The 26,550-nt window shown below is 40.4% G+C and overlaps 2 protein-coding genes across 2 annotated transcripts; one reads left to right on the plus strand and one right to left on the minus strand.

Moving 5' to 3' along the window:
* Positions 1-417: 417 nt before the first annotated feature.
* Positions 418-4,199, minus strand: hspb7 (heat shock protein family, member 7 (cardiovascular)). The gene is made up of 4 exons (XM_083975219.1): positions 4,150-4,199; positions 3,838-4,027; positions 1,038-1,162; positions 418-908 (listed from the first exon to the last, which is right to left on the minus strand). The coding sequence occupies exons 2-4, from the start codon at positions 4,010-4,012 to the stop codon at positions 729-731; spliced, it is 480 nt and encodes a 159-aa protein (XP_083831345.1). The 5' UTR covers positions 4,013-4,027; positions 4,150-4,199; the 3' UTR covers positions 418-728.
* Positions 4,200-12,339: 8,140 nt separating this feature from the next.
* Positions 12,340-26,353, plus strand: clcnk (chloride channel K; the record flags this gene model as incomplete). Its single annotated transcript, XM_083975799.1, has 19 exons — positions 12,340-12,496; positions 14,056-14,187; positions 14,322-14,450; positions 15,688-15,827; positions 15,913-15,990; positions 16,569-16,644; positions 17,080-17,205; positions 18,189-18,273; positions 18,548-18,649; positions 19,046-19,130; positions 19,836-19,994; positions 20,673-20,742; positions 20,949-21,059; positions 21,248-21,464; positions 23,637-23,770; positions 24,261-24,331; positions 24,739-24,819; positions 25,564-25,650; positions 26,315-26,353. 19 exons carry the CDS (start codon positions 12,340-12,342, stop codon positions 26,351-26,353), a joined length of 2,079 nt encoding a protein of 692 aa, XP_083831925.1.
* Between the last annotated feature and the right edge of the window lie 197 nt (positions 26,354-26,550).

Below are 26,550 nucleotides of genomic sequence, written 5' to 3' on the forward strand. Positions count from 1 at the left end.
AGGAACACAAAAATATTCAAACTGTTATTACACAGTTGGCCTTGGAGAGCAACCTTTTAAAAGTACGGACTATGAAATACTAGCATATTACAGGGATTGTGTTGTGACCTTCTAAAACTGAATGCAGTATTGAAATGAGTTGTAAATGGAAGATAGGGAGCACTGATTTTACTGCTAGTTTTTACAAATTGTCCCCAATTAGAAAATCTAAATTAAAACATACATTTCTTCCCTTTACAGTTTTATTGATGTTTAAATTCTCAGATAAAGTAACTCAAAGCCCATACATGAGATTGAATAGGAATCAACAGGCTCACACACAGATAAGTTTATTGTCAAAGAAGTATTTTATTCACACTAAAAATAATATACAATAAATTATCATTAATGAGAAATCATCAATTTTAAAGTTGAGAATTAAGTTTTAGAACAGGGGTGAAGCTGTGGACTGATTGGTTAATTGCAATGTGTCTGTGTCTTGTGCAAATGCTTGTACATGTCCCATCTCCATATCTATATCCCCATGAGTGGTGAACTAACTCAGAATATGAATTAGCAGCAGCAGGCGTTGTTGCTGCCATGGTGGGAGGACGTGGTGTGTTTTATAGAGCACAGCATTGACGCTCTGTGTTTCTTGTAGAATGGTTTCAGTAAAGTGAGGAAAGAGAGGAAGTAGCATTGAAAATAAAAATAGAAAACACAGGATATCAAGTGAAAGTCGTTGCTCCCTAGATCTTGATCTCGGTGCGGAAGGTCTGTACGAGCTCGTGTTTGGCCGGGTGTCTCCGTGCCCGGACTGTTAGGGTGCCCTCCACGCCCAGTGATGATGTCACCGAGGTGGGATCCACATCCTCAGGTAGCTGGCACTTGTGGGTGAATGTGTTCATCACCGAACCGTCCTGGGCCAACTGTCAAGAGAGGAATATAAGAAATGAAATCCCATGTTTCTGGCGTGCGACGACTTAGAAACTCAACTGTTTTAACACCCTGAGACACTCAGTATGTTAGCAGTGTAAGTCAGATGGAAAGCCGCCCACCTTCTCTGCACGGACTTCTATCTGGTTGTTGGACGTGGTGACGATGACGTCCTCAGGAGAGAAGTCTCGCACGTCCACTGTGAACTGGTACGAATCCCCCAGAGTTTTAATATTTCCAGCTCCACCTGAAAAGATGAGATGGATGTTTGACCTCAGGAGGAAACGGGTCTTAAGCTTCATTTCTGTCTTTGTCAATAACATTTTTTACATTTCTTTACCTACCATTGCTGTTACTGAGCTTAACTCACATCAATGTGCTCTGATAATTAAAGCAACAGGTGCAGGTTCATCAAGGACTCGTAGAAGACTCTAACAGGCTCTTAATTTACAGTGTTGTTGAGAAAACTGCACTTAATTTTATTAATTTTTTTTTTTTGATGGTAGGATCCTGCTGACTGGTATATATTTATGCTAGAATTCAAGCATAATTCAGATTCATTATTTTGGGGTTTTACTGGGTCTTTTTTTTTTTTTTTTTTTTTTTTACAATGGTTGAACATCTGTTGACAATAAGATACATTTTAAGCCTCACCACATTTGGATAAAACAGTTTTCATTTGTTTAAAGTGTCATTAAACCCCATGAAAACAAAACATATAATAAGCCATCTGTGAACTTCCCTTAGCTTCTGTTGATTTACTATAGGCTGGAGCTCAGACATCACTTTTGAGTGATTTCAGCATTTAGCATTTAGCAAGACAAACAAATTTCTGTTTTTACTTTTTGTAACTTTAATTTAGGAAAACTTTGTGTCTCCCTTATTTCAACTTTTGATTTTTGCTTTCTTTTATGTTTGTTTTAGCCACTTGGGGGTAGTATAACGATCCAAAACAACAGTTAAACGTACATAATACAGTATATAGACACACAAACTATACAGTATTACAACCCTATTTTTTAAATAATTGTTAAGTGGAATGAAGAATAGGAAACAAGTTTATTTATACATTTCACCTGTCATGGAGAGGGTTTTCCATTTGCTGGTTTTGCTCCTCTACTAGCTACTTAATAGCATATAAATAATAATAATAATATACGAGATAATCCTGAATCAGGTCTCATCACCAGCTGATTGAGGTGATTCAGTCAATTCCTCAAACTTCTCAATGTCCACACTCAACAACACCAACAAATAGAATTTAGAGTTGTGTTACAATACAGTATGTCAAATGTCCCATAAATCTAATACTCTCGTATCTTTTAATTCTTGTTTGTTTTGGTTTCCACCAGTTTCTGATGAAAATCTGGTTCTTTAGCTGCTTTACTGTTTTCATTAGGCAGCTGCTAACTTTGTCTGCCTCCTGCACTTAAACAGGCAGTATGCAGTTCATTTAAAAGAGCTTTGGCTTATACACTGCCCGTCAAAAAAAAAAAGTCACCACTTGGATTTAACTAAGCTAATAGGTAAGAGCCTACCATTGGATAATTACTGCATGGATGATTATGTTTCAGCTGGTAACAACTTATTTACCCCCAAACTGATGCAGCCTCATTTCATAAACAACCATGTCGGAAGACACATCCTATGGTCGTGGAGAATATGTTAATCTGTTTTAGAAGGGTCAAATTATTGGCATGCATCAAGCAAATAAAACATCTAAGGAGATTGCTGAGACTACTAAAATTGTGTTAAGAACTGTATTACTGTATTACTGAAAACTGGAAGGACAGTGGGGAACCACCATCTTCAAGGAAGAAACGTGGTCCAATGTGGCCACATAGTTCATATCTTAACCCATCAAGAATCTTTGAAAAATTAATGCAACTCTGGACAGAAATAAATGTTGTGACATTGCAGAAGCTTATTGAAACGATGCCACCGCAAATGCATGTTGTAATCAAAGCTAAAGGCGTTTTTTTTGGATGGGCAGTTTATGTTGCATATCTGCAGCTTTGAGTGATTTTTATCTGCGGCTTTGATCTTTATTTAAAATGTAAATATTGACATAAAAGAGTTGATGATGACTTCACAGGCTGATGCATCTGTTTGTCTCTGGTGATTCTGAGCTCAATGCAGAATTACATAAACACTTGACCTCACACAGACTGGAAAATGAGTGTGTGAGACACTTCGGGGGCAGGTTAACTTGATTATGTGACATCATTCCTACTGTGTGTGTGTACGCTGGTCACCGGGCAACCATCTGGTCATTCCTTACGCAGGCGTCATCCCAGATACTCGATGTGTGAAGTCACACTGCTGGCAGACGGTCCAGCCTTCCCTGAGCTGCGTGCATGCATGTGTGTGTGTGTAAGTGTGTGGGTTTTCCCTTTTAGCTGCACCTATGGGAAACCAACCATGGTTCCCAAACAAATCCACTAAGCTCCTGACACATGGAGCACATGGAGTCTGAGCCCATTTAAAGTTCAGATGTCAGATGTTCACACGTCTGTGAGCCGTCATCATCTCCACACATCAGAGCCTGAGGATGAATGTGAATGCACATGGTAATGTGCTTTTCAGACACACAAATCCCAACAACCCTGAGACAGAAAAATGACCAAAAAAGAAAAAAAACAGCATGTCTTCTTTCATACGTCTGTTTTTAGTCTGTGGTTTCACCATCCATCAGCCCTGCGACTACACTCTCACTCCCTTTGCCTTTTAACGCCGTCCTGTGTGTCGTCTCCCTCTGAACCGTCGCCTCCGACATGTTTTATAAGGAGAAAAACGGCATGCCGCAGACAAATGGCTTCCAAGCAGAGAGATGCATCAACTTCACACTCGAACCTGTCACTTCAGCCATTATTTTTTACACCACTTGTACACACAGAGACCTGAGATTTACTTCCAACTTACTGGAAAACCCCAAGGCGTCGCTCCCAGGCCTCATGAAGGAGCCAAAGTCGTCGGCGAACAGTCCCCGGCTTTTCTCCATGTATGGGTTACCAGAAGAGGACGAGGTCGACGAGGATGATGAGGTCTGGTGGAAACTGCGCTCCGATCGATAGGCAGAGGAGTTGGTCGCACTCATGGATGGCTGTGAGTGCTGGGTGAGGTAAGAGGAGGAGAGTAAGGGGGAGAGATGAGGGAGGCGGAGAGAAGTGGTGGCTCCTCTGGGAAACTTCCAAAGCCTTAAATGTTAGAAGTGAAACCCAGAGCTCCTCTGACCTCCTTTTCCTTTCTATTTATTTCTTCTTTTCTTGTTTCTATCTGGTGAGATAACTGCCCCACTTGTCCGGCAGCCTCTCACACGCTTATATACTGCAGGGTCCCTTGCATAGGGGGGAGGTGGGCACGTGTGTCACAGCTCACTGGGAAAGGCTAATAATGTTCTATATTTATCATGAGATGCACGGGAGTGATGGAGAGAAGGGTCTGTGGTTGGAAAAGTTCTGGGCATGAAGGGCCCTGAGGTTAAGAGCAGGAGAGAGAGAGAAGAATTGACGGAGAGAGGTAGAGAAAGAGCAGAGAGGGAGGCGGAGGGGGGGGCAACAGTTGTCATTCCAAACACACCATCCCTGAAATAGCCTCCCTCTCCTCTCTTTACCTCCCCCTGCACTTCCATTGCTCCATCTGGCAGCTTCCTTTGCTTTCTTAATATTAAGTGCCACGTCTTTGTCCTGAAACTGGATCCTCACATGGTTCTGCCATTAAACGTCTCGCTGGCCGATGTTTTCACAGCGTGGTCTCAGCTCATTAGGGAGATTTGTGATCTGTTTATTAATTTAATCTTAATCTTTCCGAGCAGCCGACGACTCGCCGGGTGGAAAATGTTGTTTTCTGTCCCGCTGAGCTGGATGAAGGGAGGTGAAGGAGTGAATTGAAAAGTTGTTTCTTATCTCAGAGGATAAGAACAGAACAAAACAAAGATGGAAAGAATGTGGTTGAAAACAAAGCCATCAGCAGGGGCAGGGGTCTTAGTAGTGACATTGCTTTGTGGCTATTAATATCTGCATGGAGAGCTGGTGATTACAGACCACTGCTCTCCTCTGTTGTCAGTGCTGCTGATGGCACATGTACAGGCCACACCAGTGTATGTGTTATCATGACATTTAGGTATTTGCCCTCTGCTTTGTCTTTGCACATGATCTGTATGACACATGGAACACACACAGCTATCATCCCTAAACTGCAATAAAAACACATACAGACTGGGCTGCCAACTTCACTGCAAATGATCTGAAGATATGAGATTAATTATCTTGTTTAAAAGTTATTTAGGTTTGAATTCAGGGTGTATTCTTAAATTGATTGCCTTTTATGCCTCAGATGGTCAGGAAGGGGTCATTCCTATGTTCCCACAGCCTTATGTTCCCAATCCCACATTTCTAACTTTTTTTTTCACTGAAAATTAGGCCCTATGTTCCCACAGCCCTATGTTCCCACATTTCTAACTTTTTAACTAGGGCTGTGGGAACATAAGGCTGTGGGAACATAGGGCTGTGGGAACATAGGCATGGACCCGTCAGGAAATCCCTACATTAGATAGAGTATCAATTCGCCAACGTATTCAAAAATAAATACATTTTAATGTGAAAGCTCAGCATGTTTCTTACCAGGAAATGAAACATGGACTTTCACTGCTCAAACTTCTGCGACACATTACAGACATTTATATCATTGGCCCATTTCAATGTGCAAACAGCTGTTTTAAGATGTATGTCTTCAAGATTAACGCAGAAGTAAGCAGAATGTTTGTGTTAATATAAGTCTTAAATAGTTATATCTTCCGAATCACTTATAAGAGTGTTTGGTCCGAAACACGGGTCTGTCAGTCACTCTGCTCTGCTGTAAGCTGAGGAGAAAACTTTCCTTGTATCCTACAACCTTTATCCAATGAGGAGAGAGAACGGCATAAAGGGGCGGTCCTCTCTGTGTGTGCAGTCAAGGGATGCGCGTGAATGTGGTGACGTAGGGAGGGACGAGGGACTGCTAACTCCATCTGCTGACAGGAAGTTAGCCAAAATGACCGGATCGCTTACTTCTGCTTTAAGATAAAGTTCTGGGTTTAAGTCTATTTCAAAGATGGGCCAACTTGTTTCAAGTAACAGCATCATTAAACTTAAACTTAAAGGGATAGTCCAACATTTTTTGCCATAGTGCTAGGTACCTTTAATTATCGGTGCATGTTGTTTTGAGCAGAGACGCAAGCTGCTCAGCAAACACAATGGAGGTGAACGGTACAGGTCCCCTGTCCCTCATCAAACTCATCAAATACACAATCGAACAACTCCAAAATGCTCTTGTGGACAAGTTGTGACCTGCACATTCACCACGCTATGAAATAATATTGTAACATTACGAGATGGAGTTGTTTTTAGATGATTAGTAAGATTACTTTTTCTAGACCAAACCAACTTATTCCAAGATTTACTGTCTAGTGGAATAACCTTGTTGCATGGACAGATAATTTAGCTGATAGTCTTTTTCTTCGCAAATTTCAGTGTATTTTTTTTATATTTTAGCTCATCGTTTTTGCAGTTATGTTTTGGAGCCTGATGTTTGAGAGGTTACCCAGCGTTACACGTCACACCAAACAGTCATACACTGTATGTGCTTCCAGTCTTATCAGTAAAGAGCTCAAAACCCCTGCTGAGGATCTAAATCCAGCCCAGCAACTCACCAGCTCCCTGCCAGAGAACGAACACACAGACACACGCACACACACAGCTCCCTGGTAACAGAGTAATATTGTTTGTTCATACCTCTAATGGGGCAAAGCCAGTGGCTGTCTGCACATGTGCTTTCAAATGTCATTTGTTTATTACTGTAATCCCTCAACTGTGTTTTAAGTAGCGTGTGTTTTTTAAGAAAGGGTCAAACTGGTCTTAGTTGTTTTCTCAGCTGTCAAAGTATTTGATGAAAGTTCAGAGAACCGTATCTTTTTTTTAAATATAATTTTGCAGGGAAATAAAAGTAATTTATCAAACCAGTGGCTCATAACTCATGGAGCTTAGGAGTTGCAATTTAAATTTGAGAATGAGTATAAGAGAGATCAAAGTTTCAGACAAAGAAAACATTGTATAAATGTTAAGTTTTTTATTATTATATTTTACTTTTTTTTGTGCTTCAACTGTTTTTTGGCATTCGAGTACAAAGACTGCAACTTTGGAAAACACATGCAAAATAATTGTGTTTTACATGTGTCGGACCCGGCTAAAGAATAATGCTAAGCTAACGGTACATATTTGCAATAATATCTAAATCATGTGATATTGGCATTATAAACCAAACCAACTCAGCTTATTTTCAAACGCAACAGGTAGCCATCTTCACAACATCTAAAGTCACGAAGCACTGAACTAAAGCGCCCCAGTTGGGTCCATCACCTTTTTGTGTCCCCAAACCCACTTCTGTTGTGTTGTGAGCTTTTGCAGTTTTTGTATGCGTTGTCAAATCAAAGTTTTCTGAATTGTCGCAATGTTGCAAAGTCTGGATCAATCAGCAGGTGTTATAGCTACTGACATGTGACTGTATCCTAAAATACTGTGCACAGGTGAAATAAGAAGCTTTCACACTACTACTTATTTCACAGTGAGCTATACGAATACATTTTATTTGCTTATACCGTATGTCTAATCACAAATTATATAGTCTTTCCTCTTTGTAAAAGACTGCATCTTTTCCCCACAGGTATCTATGTTCAGATGAAACAGGAAAAAACAAGGTATAAAAAATGTATTTCTTTAAACTGTAACTCATTAACATTATGCAACATGAGATAGATCTTCAAAATCTAATGGTTTCTTCTTATACATGGATTCAAATAATGTATTTTTTTAAACGAAGAAAATACTGTAGGCAGCGTTATCTTATCGAGATGTTGCTATCAAGCCAAAAATCAATCAGGCGGCTGCTGTTGGAGATAAGTGATGGGGAGAGTGATAGCAGGGAGGGGGTGGAGCTCTAGAGGAGAGGAACGGGACAGAGGGGATGAGTCTCATCGATGAGAGACTGTCAGATGGAGTAGTGATAGGAAACGACTGAGGAGAGGTGAACTATGGGAGGATGGAGAAAAGCAGGGAGAGACACAACAGAACGATATTCTAGTCTGAGAGTCAGTCTCATATTGGAGTGTTAGTCCACACAGTTAAGTGCATTTAAGTAAACAAACAAATTAAACAAATAATCTACTGTAAGAGGAATAAAGATGACGTGATTCCCTTTCATGCTCTTGTCCAGATCTGACACTTTTAATAATCTCTCTCTATTTGGGCTGACCCGAAGCTATTTATTGATTGGAGGATCTGATTGGTGTGAGCACAACTTCAAAGACATGCATCACAGTCTTTTTAAAGCATCCCCAGTGTTTTCCACCGTAAGGCCCTGATACAGTGTGTCGGTCGAAATGAATGAAGGATAACTAAAGATGCTCATAAGTGCAAATACGCCTATTTAACTGAATTTGCATTGTAGGCTACTGATTTAATTACATTCATTTACAACATTTATTAATTCCCCTGCTCTCATGGTGCCATGTTCATTCTCATCATGTTCTCTATATATATTTATTTATATTCTGATATAATTCCTCCCAGATGGAAAGATTTGTTGAAAACTGACAGAATTTGTTTGTACAGTCGGTGCCTTTCTCTGGTGCCACATGAAGTTATTTAATGACCTGGGGGGGAAAGACTAATCGCAATTGTTTTGTCAAGCTCCATTTTTAGCAGCTACCCTCTCCATCGCAAGAATTACCCTCCCCCTCCCCAATCTCCGCCTGCAGCCAATGCGCTGCTGCGATCCAGTTTTCCCGTCCATGTCATTTAAGTCTTAAAAGGCTTTGGCTGTGGATGCTGGACTCTCCAGTCCAGGGTAATGTAAGCAGAGTGGAGAACTCATTGTCGACAAGTAAAGTGATGCCAGTGTGTACTTAATTAAAATCTTTTAGGTGCAACATCACACGCATCATTTTATGAACTGTCTCCTGTCTGGTAACCCTACCTGCCTGTCCAGCAGTCTGAAAACATGGGGCCCAATGGTCCCTTATCTTGATAATAATCGTAGACTTATTCTAAATACTTAAACAACTTAAACACTGTCACATTTCCTCGTTGGCTCAACAAACAACTCAGACTTGAAGCTCCATACAGTATGACGGTAGATGTCCATGTGTAGTGTGTGATTATAAAACAGGTCTAGCCTCTATATAAATACTGTGAAAGTATCAAAGCCCCAGCCCACAGAGAAATGCACACAGCTTGTGTTCTGAAGCTGAGCCTTAAAACCAGCCATAAGGACCTCTGTGACTTTGTGATGTCACAACAAAGCAGTCACCAAGCCCCGCCCACCTGGACGCCACCATCCAGCACATGCAGAACATAAATTCTTTGCCCTATTATATAATATATCTATATCAAAGATTGTTATCGTTGTTTCGTTCCGGCTTCCATGACCCAGAGAACCAAGTCCCACCGAGAGGCAGATGCTGGAAAGCTGTCGTCATGTTTAATCTGAATTTAAACAATATCCCAAGAGGAAAAGACACAGCTTTATTCACATGACATCCCATTACTCAGTGGAAATAGGAACCACTCACACTTGTGTTTTGTCGACTTCACAAATTTTTCCGCGCAAAGCTGCAATGGAAACCTGGCTACCGATGTTGTTAAGGAGGATGGCGAAATTGAGGCGAGGATCCCGTCATCACCTTTAGGTTTCTAATTACAGCATAATGTCAGTGCATGGTGTCTACATAGGGACTGACAGTCAACTGTTTATTGTGTCACAAGGGAGATTTGATTTATTGTTTCTGTCTAATTTAATACGAAGCCACAGTTCTGACTTATTAATGTACCGTAAAGTGTAGCGGGAGCAGTAAAATATTGCTAATAGTTATTTCAGGGAGCAGGAACACAAGATTATAAAGAGTGACTCATAAGAATGACAACATGGTGGGAAGGAAAGACGTAAGCAAGTGAATGTGATCCAGTAGTCAGTGATCCACACTGGCCCTCAACTGACATTGAGTCACCTCAAAATTGTGTGTGCATTACACACACACAGACACACACACCATACACACACACCACATACATACACACACACACACACACACACACACACACACACACACACACACACACACACACACACACACACACACACACACACACACACACACACACACACACACACACACACACACAGAGCTTCAGCTGCTGTGTGTTACATAATGCTGCAGACAGAGGGAAAATTCCACAGTGATAGGAGCTGGAAGGTCGACTCACTGCTGCTCACTTGGGAAAATGAGCGGAGCAACAGGAGACAATGCCCCCGACCACAGGGTACGAGCATTCGCTGGTGATTTGTTCAGCGTGAAAATGATATGAGTCGTATGTTTTGGCCCTCGCAGTCGCCACACTGCGCCAGACGTTGATAGTTTATTTTCTCATATGTCAGAGGAGAAACTCTTGGATGACTGTGTGTGTATGAGAGAAAAGTAAAGTAACCTCACGTCTGTCTCTCTATTCGTCTCGGTGGGCTGTTTCCATGGTAACCATTTTTATACTGAGAAGAGCAATCTATATGTGTGTGTACATTTCCATGGTGTATGCATGTGTGTGTGTGTGTGTGTGTGTGTGAGAGAGAGAGAGAGAGAGAGAGAGTCGGCATGTTGTGACTGATGCTCACAGCATGCAGATTTTCAATCTCTAAAATAACACTAGTGCTAATCGACGGCCTAAAGGGAAAATAAACATTGACTAAGAATAAATGTGTGTGTGTGTGTGTGTGTGTGTGTGTGTGTGTGTGTGTGTGTGTGTGTGTGCGTGTGTAGATCTGAACAATGATTACCTGAATCTCGAGCAGGTCTCTGAAGTTCAATGAGTGATGAATACTGATTTCTTTCAAAGTCATTCAGAGGATTCCTGATTATTGTCCAATCCTGAATGTCTTTTTCTTCTCGTCCTTGACAAATGAAGATGTTTGAGGAAGTGGCGATCCTGGACACACACATACCATTAGGGACCCTACAAAGTGAAAAGTAAATGATTAATTTAACACTTCTACTTAAGTCTTGATCTAAATTTGCAAAGCTCATGTATTTACACAAAAAGGAGGGAAGGTGTTCAGGTGCAGAGTATGGTGGTTAGGACAGCTGCTGGGAGATGATGGAGGAGCTGCTCTCTGTGGGATGATCTGCCAACATGGGAGGTAAAGAAAAATGAAAGTCCTACATATTCACTACAATCTGACAGACAAAGAACTGCAAAAGGCTAAACAAAACAATTATCATAGTGAGTGTCTGTAATAAACTGAAATGACATGTATTTTATGGTGTGTAGCAAATGCATTGCACAAATAGCAGCTGTCAAAAAACATTTTTACTAAATCCAACACCACATATTTTACAGCTTCAGCTGTTCAGAGATTCTGCTGATGACAGATCTTCAGCTGAGATACTATCATACGAATTATGCTGAATGTCTTTCCCATGTTTTTGATAAAATCTCTTGCCAACTTATTTACAAGCCTTGTTAGATTTTTCAGACAGCTTTCCTTAGAAAATGTATTTGACCTTTATTTTACCATGCAAGACAGGACGCAGACTGGGTAACAGGTCAGAGGTCAGAGATGTGTTAGATTTAGGGATTTAGGAACCTTTCCTCTGTTGTAAGAGGACGACAAAAAGGTGAACTACAATAACTGACTGAAAGACAGGGGTGAGAAACCAAGGGGAGTTTTATTTATGAGTGTAAACTAGTGGAAGTTAGTATGCACAGAGTCACATTGGATCAGAGAATACAGAGCTACTGAAGGAGGCATTGGTAGAAAATCTATAAAGTTAGGAAGCTGAAAATCATTACACAATGTAGGTAAAAACTGATATAGCCTACCTGTTATTAAGGACCCACAAAGACCCTGTATAATTTGCTAACATATATGAATCATATGACAGATATGTCATTACAATCACCTGTCACACCTGTTGTATATATTTTGTTTTCATTTCTGGGATTGTGGGATTATGTTTTTTTTTACATTAGTTGATCATATCCAATGAAATAAATGAAAAAGTCTGAGTGAAATGTGTTTTTCTTTCTCTCTCGCTGCACACGCTTGTTTCCGCGATAAGACAGATGGAGGTCAGTTTCCATTGTTCCTCCAAAGGGTTAATATTAGTTGCCTCTTCAACCGTGACTGCTCCATCACTTGTATGCTAACACTTTAATAGAGGTCACTTCAGCTAATTCACCTACACACACGCATGTAACCACACAGAGGGATATAACACTCCCAAGGTAAGTGTGTCTGTATTTTGCTGTAGCTATGGTGATAACAGTCTGTAACTCGTCTTTTTTTTTCTTTTATTCATGCAGAGTTTGTTTGAAACAATAACGAACATTTCAAGCTAAAATGAAGAATCTGGACAAAGCTCGTGGGAACGAAACAGACGGAGAGAGCAATACCCGAGAGCGAGAAAATCAATCGGAGACACAGACATCCCATAATAAGAGTCCGCTTCTCTCTAATGCATGGAAACCGTATCAACGGCCACGTGCGATTGTCAAAGGTCAGACTGAGGTGGAAAAATCATTAGAATGAACAAATCAATAGCTACATGACAGAGCAGCTGTTTCTCAGCCAATCTTCATTACATCAGTGATGTCACACCATAACTTCAGTTTTGTTTGATCTTAATCTTAAATAGATTATTGTTGTGTTCAAAGACGACACAATAAATGGGACTGTAGGCTTTGATATGATTAGTATTAACTGTGTATCACTCCTTCAGTAAGTCACAACAGACTGTTTCCTAAATGTTACATTAATAGTCACTGCCTATATTTATCTAAACATGCACCTGCTACTGTTAATTTAAATGCTCTTCATGTGCTGTTCAATTTTCGCTCTATATTAAATGACCTTCATTTGGTCATTTCTCTTCATAACATTTCTCTGCATTTCTTTATCTCTGTAAATGCATATGGCCATACTCCAGATTAAGATCTTTGAAGTGTTACAGCTTGTTGCAGTGCAGGAAGTGAACGGCCCCGAGGCAACACACAACCTTCATCTTTCAAGAACCTTGTGAGGTTTTCAAGGGTTTTCTTTGTGTCCATGGTATCTTACAAACCACAGTGTTGTTTTATGTACAGTTTGATCAGTCAGTAAAGTAACTGGTTGTGGGAGTATGGTGGTGTTTTTGTCATTACAGTCATAGGATATTCTTCCCATTGTGGGAAATTCACAGCATTAAGAAACTAACAAAAGCTTGAGGCTCCAATATAAGAGTAAGTGGAATGAAACAACTACCAAGTAAAAAGTAAGTAAGACAATAAAAATACGATATGAACAATTTGCTATTTATAATATAGCAAAAAACAAAGCGGCAATACAGATTTCAGTGACTCCACATAGACTCAGTTGAGAAATCTAGACATAAAAAGATTTTTTATGAAGAAAAACTGCAGCTCCTCCTGTTTCCCTCTGCTCATTTACAGGACAGTCTCGCCCCAGGTCCAATATGATGCCGATGCTGACATACAACCCAGCTGCCAATGCAACGTCTACGTATATATGTCCATGTATATGATGGCCTGGGGGTGTAACCCATTACTCCTCCGTTGCAGTCAGTGATGGTGGAAATGTTGTGCCCTGGGAAAGAATCCTAATGACTTTTCTGAATCCCCTCACTTTTCATTTAGCGCCACCCGCAGGTCAAATCTTTTACTCACGTAATTATTTCTCAAAATGTACCACATGGATTGGCATAAGGTTCCCAGATAAAGCATCACACTAACTTAAGCTGGTTTGGAAACTTGCTCCGGGAATCTAAAGCAGCAGAGAACAGTGGAAACAAAAGCAGAACCCAAGAGAACGGCAATATGATTATAAGTGCCTGCAGTGAAAAAGGAGCTATTGGAGGGTTTGGGTAAACAGACACTGTTGGTCTACTTTCAAGATATTGTACAGTGCATGATGGAGGCTCTGTAAATAAATGTAGTCCTCCAACCAATTTCCTTACAACCTCTCTATTTAAGCATAAAATGTCCCTCTATGAACAGTATTTCACATGAATGTCTTTATTTTTGGCTGAATGAAACTTTAACCTACATACTGTGTCCACAGAGCGACTGCTGCAGCTGAGGTGTTGTCTGGCCTCAGTGTGTGGGATGGAGTGGTATGGCTATGCTGCTCTAGGCATTTTGATGGCCTTCCTCAGCTTCCTCATGGACCTTAGTGTAACAAAGCTGCTGACAGGTACTGTACACACACACACACACACACACACACACACACACACACACACACACACACACACACACACACACACACACACACACACAGATTATTAATGTGTGTCTCTCTCACACACACTCTCTTCTCATTTGTAGCTCACCAGTGGCTTTACATGAAGCTGGAGGGCAATCGTCTGCTGCAGTTCTTCTGCTGGACACTTTACCCATCATGCCTCTGCGCTGTCGCCTCATCGTTCTCCCACAACATCTGTCCATTCTCCACAGGTCTGTCCAACACAGAATGATGAAAGCAGCAATAACTTTGATGAATTATTTAAACCGAAAGCAAAGTTATATCTTAGATGAGGATTTAAGACACAGTTATAAATAAAAGTGTATAATCCCACAAAGTTCCAACACGTTTTTGTTCCAGTATCTTGATTTCTCCTCCGTGTCGTTTAGAGATATCTGTCTTTTATATCTTAAGTAAATGGCAATGAGAAAAAGTCAGGTGTGATCTTATCTCCAAAAGTCAGTGAGCTGTAAAGGGAGTCGCGCATATGAAAAGTCAACTTAGATTTTATCTGTCTACCAAAGAACCTTTAATGTAATTCCAGGAGGCAATAACTCTCTTCTCAGATTATACTGGTATGTGCTGAGTGCTGAAGGCGTCCAGGTGCAGGTACATGAAGGCAGTCCGACACAACCAATGTAGCCGTATCACAAGTGTCTCCAGTCGTGTAAATATGATGTACACATGCGGGACATATTTTCTAGCTGAGCAACAACACTAACTCAAGTGACATCCTGCTGCTCTGACTATATTGTCCTAATCCTGATACATTCAGGCATTGCTTTTGTTTAATTACTTAACATGTGATAACTATAGTGACTGATAAAATGGGCCAAAGCTGTGACTTGACCTCCTCTACTTCGCTTAGTTTATACCCTCTGGAACATCTGCAGAAATCAACCTCAAAATAAAAAATGGCGTCAGAGGCCATTTTGTCGTTTTCAAGCTTCCTATAGGTACACGGGTACCTAAGAAACAACAGCTAATAAATACCAGTTGTACAATGTGGAGCAAATAGGCTGCAGAGATTAAACAGCAGCAACATAAATCTCTGGAGGCTTCAACAACATTGCGACAGTGTCCAGATGATCAGTCTGACCCTGACAGTCAGAGGACATTACACCTGCCTGCTCAGCTTTGGCACTGCCCTCTTCTTGCCTGTTGAGGCAAAGTTCTGGCTGATTTATATGAGCCGGTTCTCCAGAGTAACTAAAAAATAAAACATGTGTAGTTTGTGGGCATGACACTACCAATCACAAACTTTATGCTTCATTTTCAGTGTCCTTTTTGTACCAATTGTCCTTAAAATCACGCAGAAGTGCTCCCTACCCCCCCCGCCTGGCTTGCCCTCTATCACAGTTTTGTGAAATCATTCCTGGAGTCACTTTGAGCACATTTAATTGAACTTTTTGATTGCTTCAGTACTTCCTGTTGATTATTTCTCCTCAGGCTCGGGGATACCAGAGGTGAGGACAATGCTGGCCGGCATTGAAATGCCTCATTATTTATCCCTCACTAATATGTTTACCAAGTTCCTGGGTCTTATCTGTACACTGGCAGCCGGCAGCACCGTCTTCCTGGGCAAAGTGGTGAGACACTTCCCGGTGTGCTTCTTCATAATTGTTATAACAAAAATTCTGTTGCTGTTTTTTTAATTTGTGTGTTTACCATCAGGGTCCGTTGGTCCATCTTTCTACCATGGCAGGAGCCTACATCAGCAACCTCTGCACTCTAATACAAGCCAGTGAGAAGGTAAAAGCATAGTTAAGTCATTCAAAGCTGACAATTCACAACTGTCTTTGTAATATCCTCATCTGATGCTATTCTGTTATAGTTAAGTAACTAGTTATATTATTATATTATTCTTCATTGCTGTTTTTTCTACGGTAACACTGCAAATTGCGCCATCATAGCCTGACTAGATGCAGTCAAAAAGCAAGTAGATATTGAGTCCAGATTATTTTTTAAAGAGGAGAGGAAAACCGTCCAAACTCACAGACTATCAAGGTTATCGTGTTATACAGTAATATTTAGTTCACTGTTGGTGGGCTATATTTACATTACAGACTGAAAGAGTTGAAACTATGCAGATTATGGCCTGCTTCATCTCCATCGCTAAACAATCTTAAACAATGGACTTATTGTAACTAATATTTATGTGCATGTAAAGGTCCTGCACAAGGCAGAGATTGATTCACAGAAACTGAACAAACTGAAATTTCTCCCAAAGATGTGGAACAATGAGAAACAAAATCATAGTGGATATTATTGGAACTTTCTGAGGCAGATTCAAAACAATCAATGTAACACTCCAGATCCTTGTCTTTCAGCACAAAGCAGCTGGAGAAATGCTGGTTGTAGCGGCCGCGGTCGGCGTAGCCAGCTGCTTCGGAGCTCCCATCAGTGGTGAGAGAGCCTGTGAAGGTTTAGCATGATGTTTGTGTATCTACTCGCGTTTCCTCCGAAAGCTTTGAAGCGCAAACAGGCTCCACACATTTCCTCATTCTTTTCATCCTCCCTCACACCTCTGCTCCTCCGTCATGTTTATCTGTTCCCCCTTTTTCTCTAACCTCTTTCTTCCTTCATCACATCTGCCCTAAATCTCACAAACCCTTTTTTCCCCTGCGCCTCAGGTTCAAACTACATTTTCACTCAAAGTCTAAGATGACTCATATTAATCTACAAATTATATTAATATTTTATAGAACTTCTTCTTTGCCACACATGCAGGCAGCAGAATGATTTATTACTGTTGTACTGTTTCTTAATACTTGTCAGTATCTTCTGTCATTGTCTACAGTGACTTCATATGTTCCTGTTGTCCCTCCTTTGTTGCCGTAGGCGTGTTGTTCAGTGTGGAGGTGATGTCCTCTCACTTTGCCCTGAAGCATTACCTGCCGTGTTTCTTCTCAGCCGCCTGTGGGGCATTGACCTTCCGCCTCCTCTCAGTGTGGAGCGGTGATGGAGGTAATTGAGGCCCTCATCGCCCCCTCATGGTCAACAAAGAGAAGGTTCACTTCAGGGTCAATGACACCCGGCCCTAAAGAGAAGGGACCACAAACCTCAGAGCAGCAAAGAGTCATCATGTGTCACCTACACTATATGGGCAAAACTACATAAATCCTTTTCTGTGCTTCAGGTACCAGATGCATCAATGATGCATACATAAAAATGTAAGCGTACTCCATTACCTGCACATAAATTGGCATTTATAAATGCAGAATGTGTCACCTCACAGAGTGATCCAAGTTAAAAAGAGAAAATGTAAAAAGTAAACAAAAGCCAAGAAATGGAGTTTAACATAAGCCATCACAATTTCACTATTCATTAAATTAGAGTAATTGTGTTTGTGTTCAAAGTTTCCTTCAGCATGAGCATCATTAAATAATTTATTCGTCAGTGTGTAAACTATCTGATACTATTAGTATATCCTTATGACAGTGTTAGAGTCTGTCTGCGGCCTCATTAGCACGTCTCTAGTCCTAGTAAATGAAGGTCAGCGCAAAACAGGACTTTACATTTGCAGTTATACATTAACATACGTGTTATTTCACATATCAAGTATAGTTAGGTAGCAAATCCACAGTTGAGTTCAGGTGAACATTTGATTTATTCTACATGCAGTGACATTACAATGCTAAAGTTTAAGTTTGGTGAAAGCGTTTTTCTCCCATGACAGAGTCATAGTATATTGAGAGAGACTGACCTTATCTTCTAAGTTATTGTAATTCTTTGGTCATTTTAGCTTCTCAGTGATGTTGACAGCTTTCTAATAATAACTTAATCAGGACAATGACAGGAATAATCATCTTTGACAAAATTAAGAGAAACACTTAAACTGCCAGACTAAATATTTCAGTAAAACGGCTGCAATAAATTGAAGGAAATTAGATTTTGAGCGTCTGCGTGGGAGAAATGAAGAATGACTTAAATTGGTTTTGTGTCCTCAGAGACTCTTCAGGTATTGTTCAAAACTAATTTCCCCACTTCTCTGCCTTTCTACCCACTGGAGATCTTGCTGTTTGCTTTCCTGGGGTAAGTTTATTTTTGACAAGTCCTCTGTTTATTCCTGTCTCACAAATGAGAACTGACATTTAGTATATTCATAATCATACCCTTTGACCACTGCTGTGTTCTTTCATTTCTACTTAGCATTTAGTCTTTTATTCATTCAATCATTTCCTGGCCTCCTCCCCCTCCTCATGACTTCCCCCAAATCTAATGCCTTCCGATAAGCTATTGCTGCCAGGGTTATAATAAGCCTCTCGTCTCTCAGTGTGGATTCAGTTGACTTTCTGTCTGGAAACAGGCTGCTGTGTGGAGCTGTGAGCTGCTGCTACCTCTTCTGCCACCGGTGGATCCTACAATTTACCAAAACAAACCCAGTCTCTGTCAAGATGCTGACGTCAGAGTGAGAACTCAGTCCTTACAATTTCTAAACCTTATAGTGAAGCAGTGATGAGTCACTAGCTGTAAAAGACGTTTTCTAGGTGGAGTATTGATTCAAGCTGATTCAAGGGCCAGTGCCACCAAAACATAGTTAGTCCCTTTGATGAAAACCAACATTATAGTGCAACATGTCGCACTTTCCAAACCGCCTCCTTCCAAATACATTTGACCATACTGATATTTTCAAATATCATAAACAGCAAAGATATGCATGATTAAAGATTAAAATGATCTAAATATCCCTAATGATCTATACCCCTAATCTGTGTGTTATAAAGAGGTACATCTAAATAATGTAAGTATAAATGTTAATACTGCTGAAGTTATGTTTAGCAGACAGTCGTTGTCGTCTCTGCAGGAAGGGTCTATACTCCGGCATGGTGGCCTTCCTCTTGGCATCTGTGACATTTCCCCACTTTGCTGGACAATACATGGCTTCTAAGGTGGGAATCTGCACTCTTTCATTTTTGTGAATGTACCTAATGAGCTGGAGCTATACAGCGCTACAAATAGGAAATGCTAACAAACATTACTGATGCTTTTCCTACAGTATAACAGCATTACCAAAAATCACGTTTGGTGTGCAATGTTAGCCATTTTGATAATACTTCATAATGCAAAAAGTCTACTAATCTGTCACTGAAAATGAGCTTTTTAGTCTTGTTTGAGTAACATTCGTCACTCACGTTCTCACAAAGCTCTGAACTAGGTTACCCTCAACAATCCTCCACTGGTTTACAAAATAACTTTGCTTTTTTTGCCCAGCTGCAGCTAGCAATGCCACTTCATGGGTGGCAATGTCTGTCTGTTTCTTGGCCGGTCGTCGTTATACAACTGTGAATCAGACCTAAATATCTCAGCAAATGTTACATGAGCCACATTGTTACTTTTGGTTTAGTGTGTGACATGTTCAACATTATCTTCTATATCCTCATGTTAGCATTGTTAGCAAAGTTGTATATCATTCTTAAAAATTAAAGTTGCATTTAATGAACTAAAGAGGGTGTTTTTTTCTTTTCATAAGATTAGTTGACAATACAAAGAATATAGAAAAACGCCACCTTGTGATTTGATGTTGGTCTCTTTTTTTTATACTAGCTTTCCTCGTGTTCACACAGTCAACTGAAGGACAGTTATTTCATTCACAGTACACCATGAAGCAGCTCCTTACCTCCTTACTGGACAGCAGGCAGTGGAGCTCCCAATCCCATAATGCCTCTGTGCCTTTGGAGCCCCAGCCTTTGTTGGAGTGGACCTCTTCAGGGAGCCCTGTCTACCTCTCCTTGGCTTTCTTTCTGCTCATGAAGGTACAAACACAGCAAAGGCCAATTAATTAAAGAGCCTTTTATCTCTGTCACCCTGCACTGATAACCACCAGGTATCATGACAAGGCGCCGGGCTCAGCTATGCAGCACTCTCTTGTTCCCTCAGGTCACAGTGCCCTGTCGTAATTGACACACAGTGATTGACATTTTCACAATAGAGTAAGCAGGCTAAAAACTGTTTAACCTTTGAGGCTGACATCTCTTGTGATGCCTGATGAGCACTCACAACAGCACTGCAGCTGGCCGGATGGAAAGTGCGATTGTTAACGACAAGAAAATCTCAGCAGTCGGCCAAGTAACAGCTGAGTCACTGGTATTGATGAAGACCCCCATCTACCACTCACGTTGTCAATTTGCGCTTCAAGCAGAAAGGAAACCTTGTTTATGTTTGTGCAATGTGAACAGTCTCTGCCAGCAGCCGGAGTCAATCATCTCTGATGCTTTAACACTGTGAGTCACTTTTACCATGACAGCTTTTCTTTCCATTACCATATGCAAAGGTGGAATGGACATGATTCAATCCATGTCAATACAGACATTTCCCTGAACACAGACTGATAGTGACTCATCTGCTGTGTTTCATCTGCTATAATGAAGCTGTTGTGGCTGTTTCGACATTTGAGATATTTGACAGTCTGTGTCTCTATTATTGCTTCTAAGATATGGATGTTGGTCCTCGCTTGCACTCTGCCTGTACCAGCTGGATACTTTATGCCAGTCTTTGTCTATGGTGAGTGAAGGGAATATTATTTTGCAGAATAACTGAATGGCTCAAAGCTGTGATTCAGAGAGAGATTCAAAGAGATTTGTCTCGCAGCACTCTCTTATCAGAATGGGAAAAGTTTTTCCTGGTAGATAAAACCTGAATGCAAACTACTTTGAAAATGCCATTAAATAAATAAACTCTATTAAGTAAAAAACATTTCTGGTTTCTAGGGGCAGCTTTGGGCCGATTGCTTGGAGAAGGAATAGCTTATGTGCTTTGCACTGGAAAGACTTCAGGGCAGCAGTGGGCTTCCGGTAATCCTGGAGGCTACGCACTGGCAGGTAAAAAAAAACAAACAAACAAAAAACACGACTTTTGTCTGTATATGTAGGCCCTACAGCCTTTATCAGCATAAGCACAAGCCAATACTTTCCAACAAATATCTATCCTAGATCATTACGTGAACTTGAAACTTGAAAATGTTAATGTAACTCCTTTGTTGCCCCTTAATATGTTTTTTGCCATACAGGTGCAGCAGCCCTATCTGGGGCTGTGACACACACCTTGTCTCCAGCTCTCCTGGCCATAGAGCTGACCGGACAGTTCAGCCATGCTGTACCTGTTCTCCTCGCCACTCTCCTGGCGAATGCCCTGGCTCGCTCTAGGCACCGTCCCTCCTTCTATGATGCTCTCTCCATCAGCAAGAGGCTTCCACACCTGCCCTCTCTTAAGAAAGCATGCCCCTGGTAGGTTAAAAAATTGTCTTAATCTGCAATTCTTAACACTAAGAATGCAACTGAATTCACATTCACACAGAACATGAATGCTTGAGGTAATAACACAAGTTAGCTTGTCTTTAATAAAAAATAATGACAAATCAAATGTTGACAGTGTTGGGCTGTTGGATGGATGCCATATAGGTTTGATGAAGACATTATGGTGCAAAGAAGATAAATCCTAATGACCAAAAGTGCTCATAATTACTCAAAATATTACTAACCTGTCCTCTACCTCATAATAATAATAGGCACACTTTACTGTATGTGGTTTAACCTATGAAGCATCTTGAAGAGGCTCACGGATGAACTCACTGAATTAATAATATGGTTTATGATTATTTGATATTAAGCATTATCAATAATATTAGCAATAAGCTTCACTTTCCCTAATTTATGATCCAGTAATCAACATGCACTAACACACAATCTGAGGATTCACTATAGGCTACCTGCAATAGGAAAATATTCAGGTGGCCGTCCATTACACAGTAGAACACAGAAATGTGCAACATACCACATTAAACATTTTCACCTTAAACTCTCTAATGAGCAATCAACAATATAACATCAAAAACTTATACCCCAATAATATCTCCGGCTGACACCATAAGAAACAACAAAAAAAAACCTTATGTCATGACCTTTACAGTCTATGGTCATGACTCATAGCCCTGCGCCTGTGGCATAAAGGTACAGCCATGGGTACAGCCAAGTTTCACTGGTGGCTTTCCTCTGCTCCACAGGTGTAGGTCAAATGACGTTGTGTGATGCTAAATGAGGTCTAGCGCTAAAGCCAATCAAGCTCATATTAGCCATAGCACGGCGGTGAGCTTCGCCTGAAACAACACGTCCGAAACAGCAGCAACAACTTCTCTCAGTGTGTCTCCACACCTACTCCCATCTTAACAATTTCACAACCATAATGTTTAATAATAATACCTGAAGTTTCTCTCCATCCTCTCACCACATGGAAACTCTCACACAACCCTTTTCTCCGCCATTGTTGTTTTCCTGCCCCGACCAATCAGTGACTAGCCTACTAGGAAACATTACTTTTTTTTCCCATTTTGTTTTTTAGACTTATTTCATTGTGTAAACCACTCCCCAACACGTACAGTAGCCTACATTTCGAGATTTAAAAATATTTGGGATCGGAAAACCTTAATGATACATTCACTATCACCTGTAAATTTCATAAACACCACACAAAGGTAAATTTGGGTTTACAGATAACCAAGCCCTTATTTAATTTAAGCATTTTATGGCCATAACCAAATCAGAGTTTATTTAAAAAAGCAGACTGACATTATTTTTGTAACACCTGATTCTCATTCACAGTAACACTGCAGGTGGAAACCTGCACTGACGCTTTTACACAAATGAAGTTCCTAACGGAAAAATAAAGTTCTTTGAATTGAATTGAATTGAATTGAAGTTTGGATTGTATGATTCATTAGGCCTACTACAAAGAATGCAGCTGCAGCCTAATAGCTGAGTCAGAGTCACTGATTACAAATGGCAATCAATCATCCACATATCTATTATTTTCAATTTGTGTGCTGAGGGTGAAACACCTGCATGAGCCAGAAGAAAGAAAATTAAATTTTCATTATATTTGGGCCTTTTCTGTCTTTATTTATTTTTCTTTTCTTTTTTTCCATTGAGAACAGTTCCTCACACAATCATCCCTCATGCATTAAGCCCTCTGAGAAATGTGCTTTTTCCAAACTGTATATCTGCCAGAAGATCCACTTACATAGCACTAAAACAGGGAGTAGGCATATTCACTTCAAATGCATCATCACCTTGTAGTCTGCAGGACACCCAAAACTACTTTAAAATGTTTCTGGAAATCTTCAATGCCCTTCGGTGACGTGTGCAGATAAAATAAACTGCATTAGCCGAGAGTTATCTGCTCTTGTTTGTGTCTGAACCCTCATTTATTAATTTTGTGAATTCTTACACCCCATACAAATTCACAAAATTCTATAGGAGGAAGAACATTAACCTCTTTTAAAAAACACTAATTTAAATACTAAATAGCTACTTGTTAAATTACATATTGCGCCTGTATATTTCATTCAACTTAAGTTGCTTTTGTTTCCAGGAGTGACATGAGTCATCTCTTCCCTCTTGCAGGCTTCCCTCCACACCAGTCGGGCAGGTTCTGGGAGTGAAAACAGTACAGCTTCAGAAAGCAGCTGGGCAAGCAGAGGTTCAACATGTTGTCAAAACCACCACTGAAACACAAATCCCTGTGGTGGACTCACATGGTGCGCATAAAGATATTTGATCATCCCCCACCCCCAGTTTTATAGCAAATAAGTAATGTGTAGTTTAACTCGTTTATAAATATTAGTTTATAGTTTATAAAATAAAATATGTTTTTGGTATTTGGCAAAAGGTCAGCAGAATCCATGACAAACATTTGCATTCGTACTGGTCAAATACAGCTATGACGTCATGCACATAGAGCGCCTGAAATGAAAAAAGACAACAATGGGAGAAATTGTGGGGGGGGGGGGGGGAATTACCATTACAAAAGCTGGAGCAGTTCAGCAATGTGAAAGAGCCTCAATAGGGAGCTAAGGAGTGTACTGTATGAGAAAATAGTCAACTGACCAGCTGAGCCCTTTTGCAGCAATCACCATGAATTAATTTTTAAGTTTATAACATGGCCCTCTGGAGAGCTGCACATACTCAAAACCATATCACCAACTGTGGCAAGAAAATTGATTTCCTCCTCTCTCCTTTCTGTTGAAGAGATGCAGATTTTACTGGGGTTTGTTCGGCGATCAGAGCTACTGAAGTTCCTGCGTCACTCTGAGACTGAGGTAGGCTAATGGATGGATGGAGTTAGATGGGGAGTTCAGAAGGAGGTGGAGGAATAAACTGTGTGATGCTGGTTATTAAAAGGCAGACCATGTCCTTACAATCCGTTGGACTGACTGAATGTGGAACAGCTCCAAAAAAAAGAGAGAGAGATTGTGGGAGCAGGATGTACAGACAGACAAATAGCTTTTTCATGACACCACATCCATTTTAAAACATAGTGCAGTAACAGATACTTGAGGAGAATAGAAAACACTGTTGCATCACCCCAGGCGTGCACTAAGAAAGTGTGAAATCAGTTTTAACTGCGAATCACAGTTTCTCAAGTCACACTGAGTGCGGTCGCATGAAAAACATTCATCCAACAGAAGCTGTATAAGAATATGAATGTGTTTGTGCTGCTCCTCAGAGTCTGGAGAAACATCTGGATACTGTCTGCTGCATTCACCCAACATCTGTCCTGTTATCACCTCACAGCACAGTTCAGGAGGTAGGAATGTCACCTGATGGGATCAATCACATGACACCGAGGAGGAAAACAGTCCTCACTGATTTCTCTGAGACTTAGAATAGAAGATTAATGCCACACTCATGTCTCTGTGTTATGTATGATACTGAAGCTGGGAGACAGTTAGCCTCCTAGCCTACAGTAGTTTACTGGACAGACAGTCCCTAAGCAGCTATCAACACCTAGAAGCTGACTTTGTTAAATTAACACATAAGGAGAAATGTAAACAAATTAGTGGGTTGGCTTATTGTCACAAAACACTTACAGGCCATTACTTGAACTAATACGGCTAATAGGCTAATCATTTTTACATGTCTGCTCATGTAGCTAGGCTACTACAACATGTTGCGTTGTTTGTTTTACGGTGGCCCAGATAGGTCGACGCAATTCTAAGACCACAACACAAATGCAAACAGAAGTAAGCAACGGCCAAATCCCCAATTATTCCAGGTTGACATTATTAGACTGTTGCTAATGGACTATTATTATTATTCCAGCTATTTGATCAAAACATGTTATGGCCTGATTTAACAGTGCAACAGAGACAAAATACTGGGACATGGAGAAGGGGACAATCAATCAATCTTCTCATATCATGTGACTGAGAAGAGAATCAATCAATTGTATAACTCACAAAACGAAATAGGGAAACCATATTTCCCAAACTGATGATGGCCATTTTTTGAGCCAGTAACTTCACATTTGTTCTCCTCTGTGTCCATGCAGGCCCTAAATATTCTGACTCTAGTGGGAGCAGAGACCTTATTTGTCACAGAAGGAGGACGGTTGGTCGGAGTAATCACATGGCCAGAGGTAACAGGCGTTTGTATGTTATGAGTGCTTTGTGGGAGCCAAAGTGTGTTTTAAGTGCTTCTATATGCTTTTGTTTGTTTATATTAGAAAGTGCATATGAATGTAAATAAATAATTTATTTGATTGAATAAATAGTTGATTAAAAATAGGCAAAAGGTTAGTTAAATTCATTTGATTTCATTCATGTTTATTTTGAAAACATTTTTTGTAACCTTTTGTTAGGAGACATTTTTTATCTTATTGTCAAATAAATACATTTTTGTTAAATCTATTTACACCGAAGTCCTGAGGACGTTTTTTCCATGCAGTGAAGGTGCATGAGTTCAGTTACCCTAGTTTGAAGCTTCAACTCCCACAAGCACCCTCATTTTCACAAGTAATGTTCACTGTCACTTTAATGATGCAAACACACACACACACACACACACACACACACACACACACACACACACACACACACACACACACACACACACAGACACACACACACTCACACTCACACACACACACACACACACACACTTTGAAAACAAGACCACGTCCCTGTATAGATCTACTATTATTATGCAGGGTGTGGGAGGCCAAATGGATACTTATGAATTCAAAGCAATTTCTTTCTCCCCCTCCCTCCCCTCACTGTCTCATTTGCTATTTTCTCTTCCAGATGAAGAAGATATTGGAGAACTTGGCCAAGGAGATCTAAGCAGTGACAGGAAATAAGCACATCCTTCAACCTTGTTTCAAAGCACGCACAAATTAATCTCTGTCCGATTAGCCTGTAACACAAACCTCTAATAATGATATCACTTTGATATTTGCACACGGGCCCCTGTAATAATCATTTATCAGAGGTTATTGTCTTGCCTTGCTATATTGTAATTAGCAGGAACATGTCAATGA

This window comes from Trachurus trachurus (assembly GCF_905171665.1).
Source record: "Trachurus trachurus genome assembly, chromosome: 7".
Lineage (NCBI taxonomy): Eukaryota > Metazoa > Chordata > Actinopteri > Carangiformes > Carangidae > Trachurus > Trachurus trachurus.

What these genes read in the sequence shown, in the direction of transcription:
- hspb7 (XM_083975219.1), bottom strand. Translation starts at nt 4,012, where the DNA reads ATGAGTGCGACCAACTCCTCTGCCTATCGATCGGAGCGCAGTTTCCAC. An exon ending in CGACGCCTTGGGGTTTTCCA is followed by an intron (nt 1,163 to 3,837) that starts GTAAGTTGGAAG and finishes TCATCTTTTCAG; the next exon opens with GTGGAGCTGGAAATATTAAA. An exon ending in TAGAAGTCCGTGCAGAGAAG is followed by an intron (nt 909 to 1,037) that starts GTGGGCGGCTTT and finishes CTCTCTTGACAG; the next exon opens with TTGGCCCAGGACGGTTCGGT.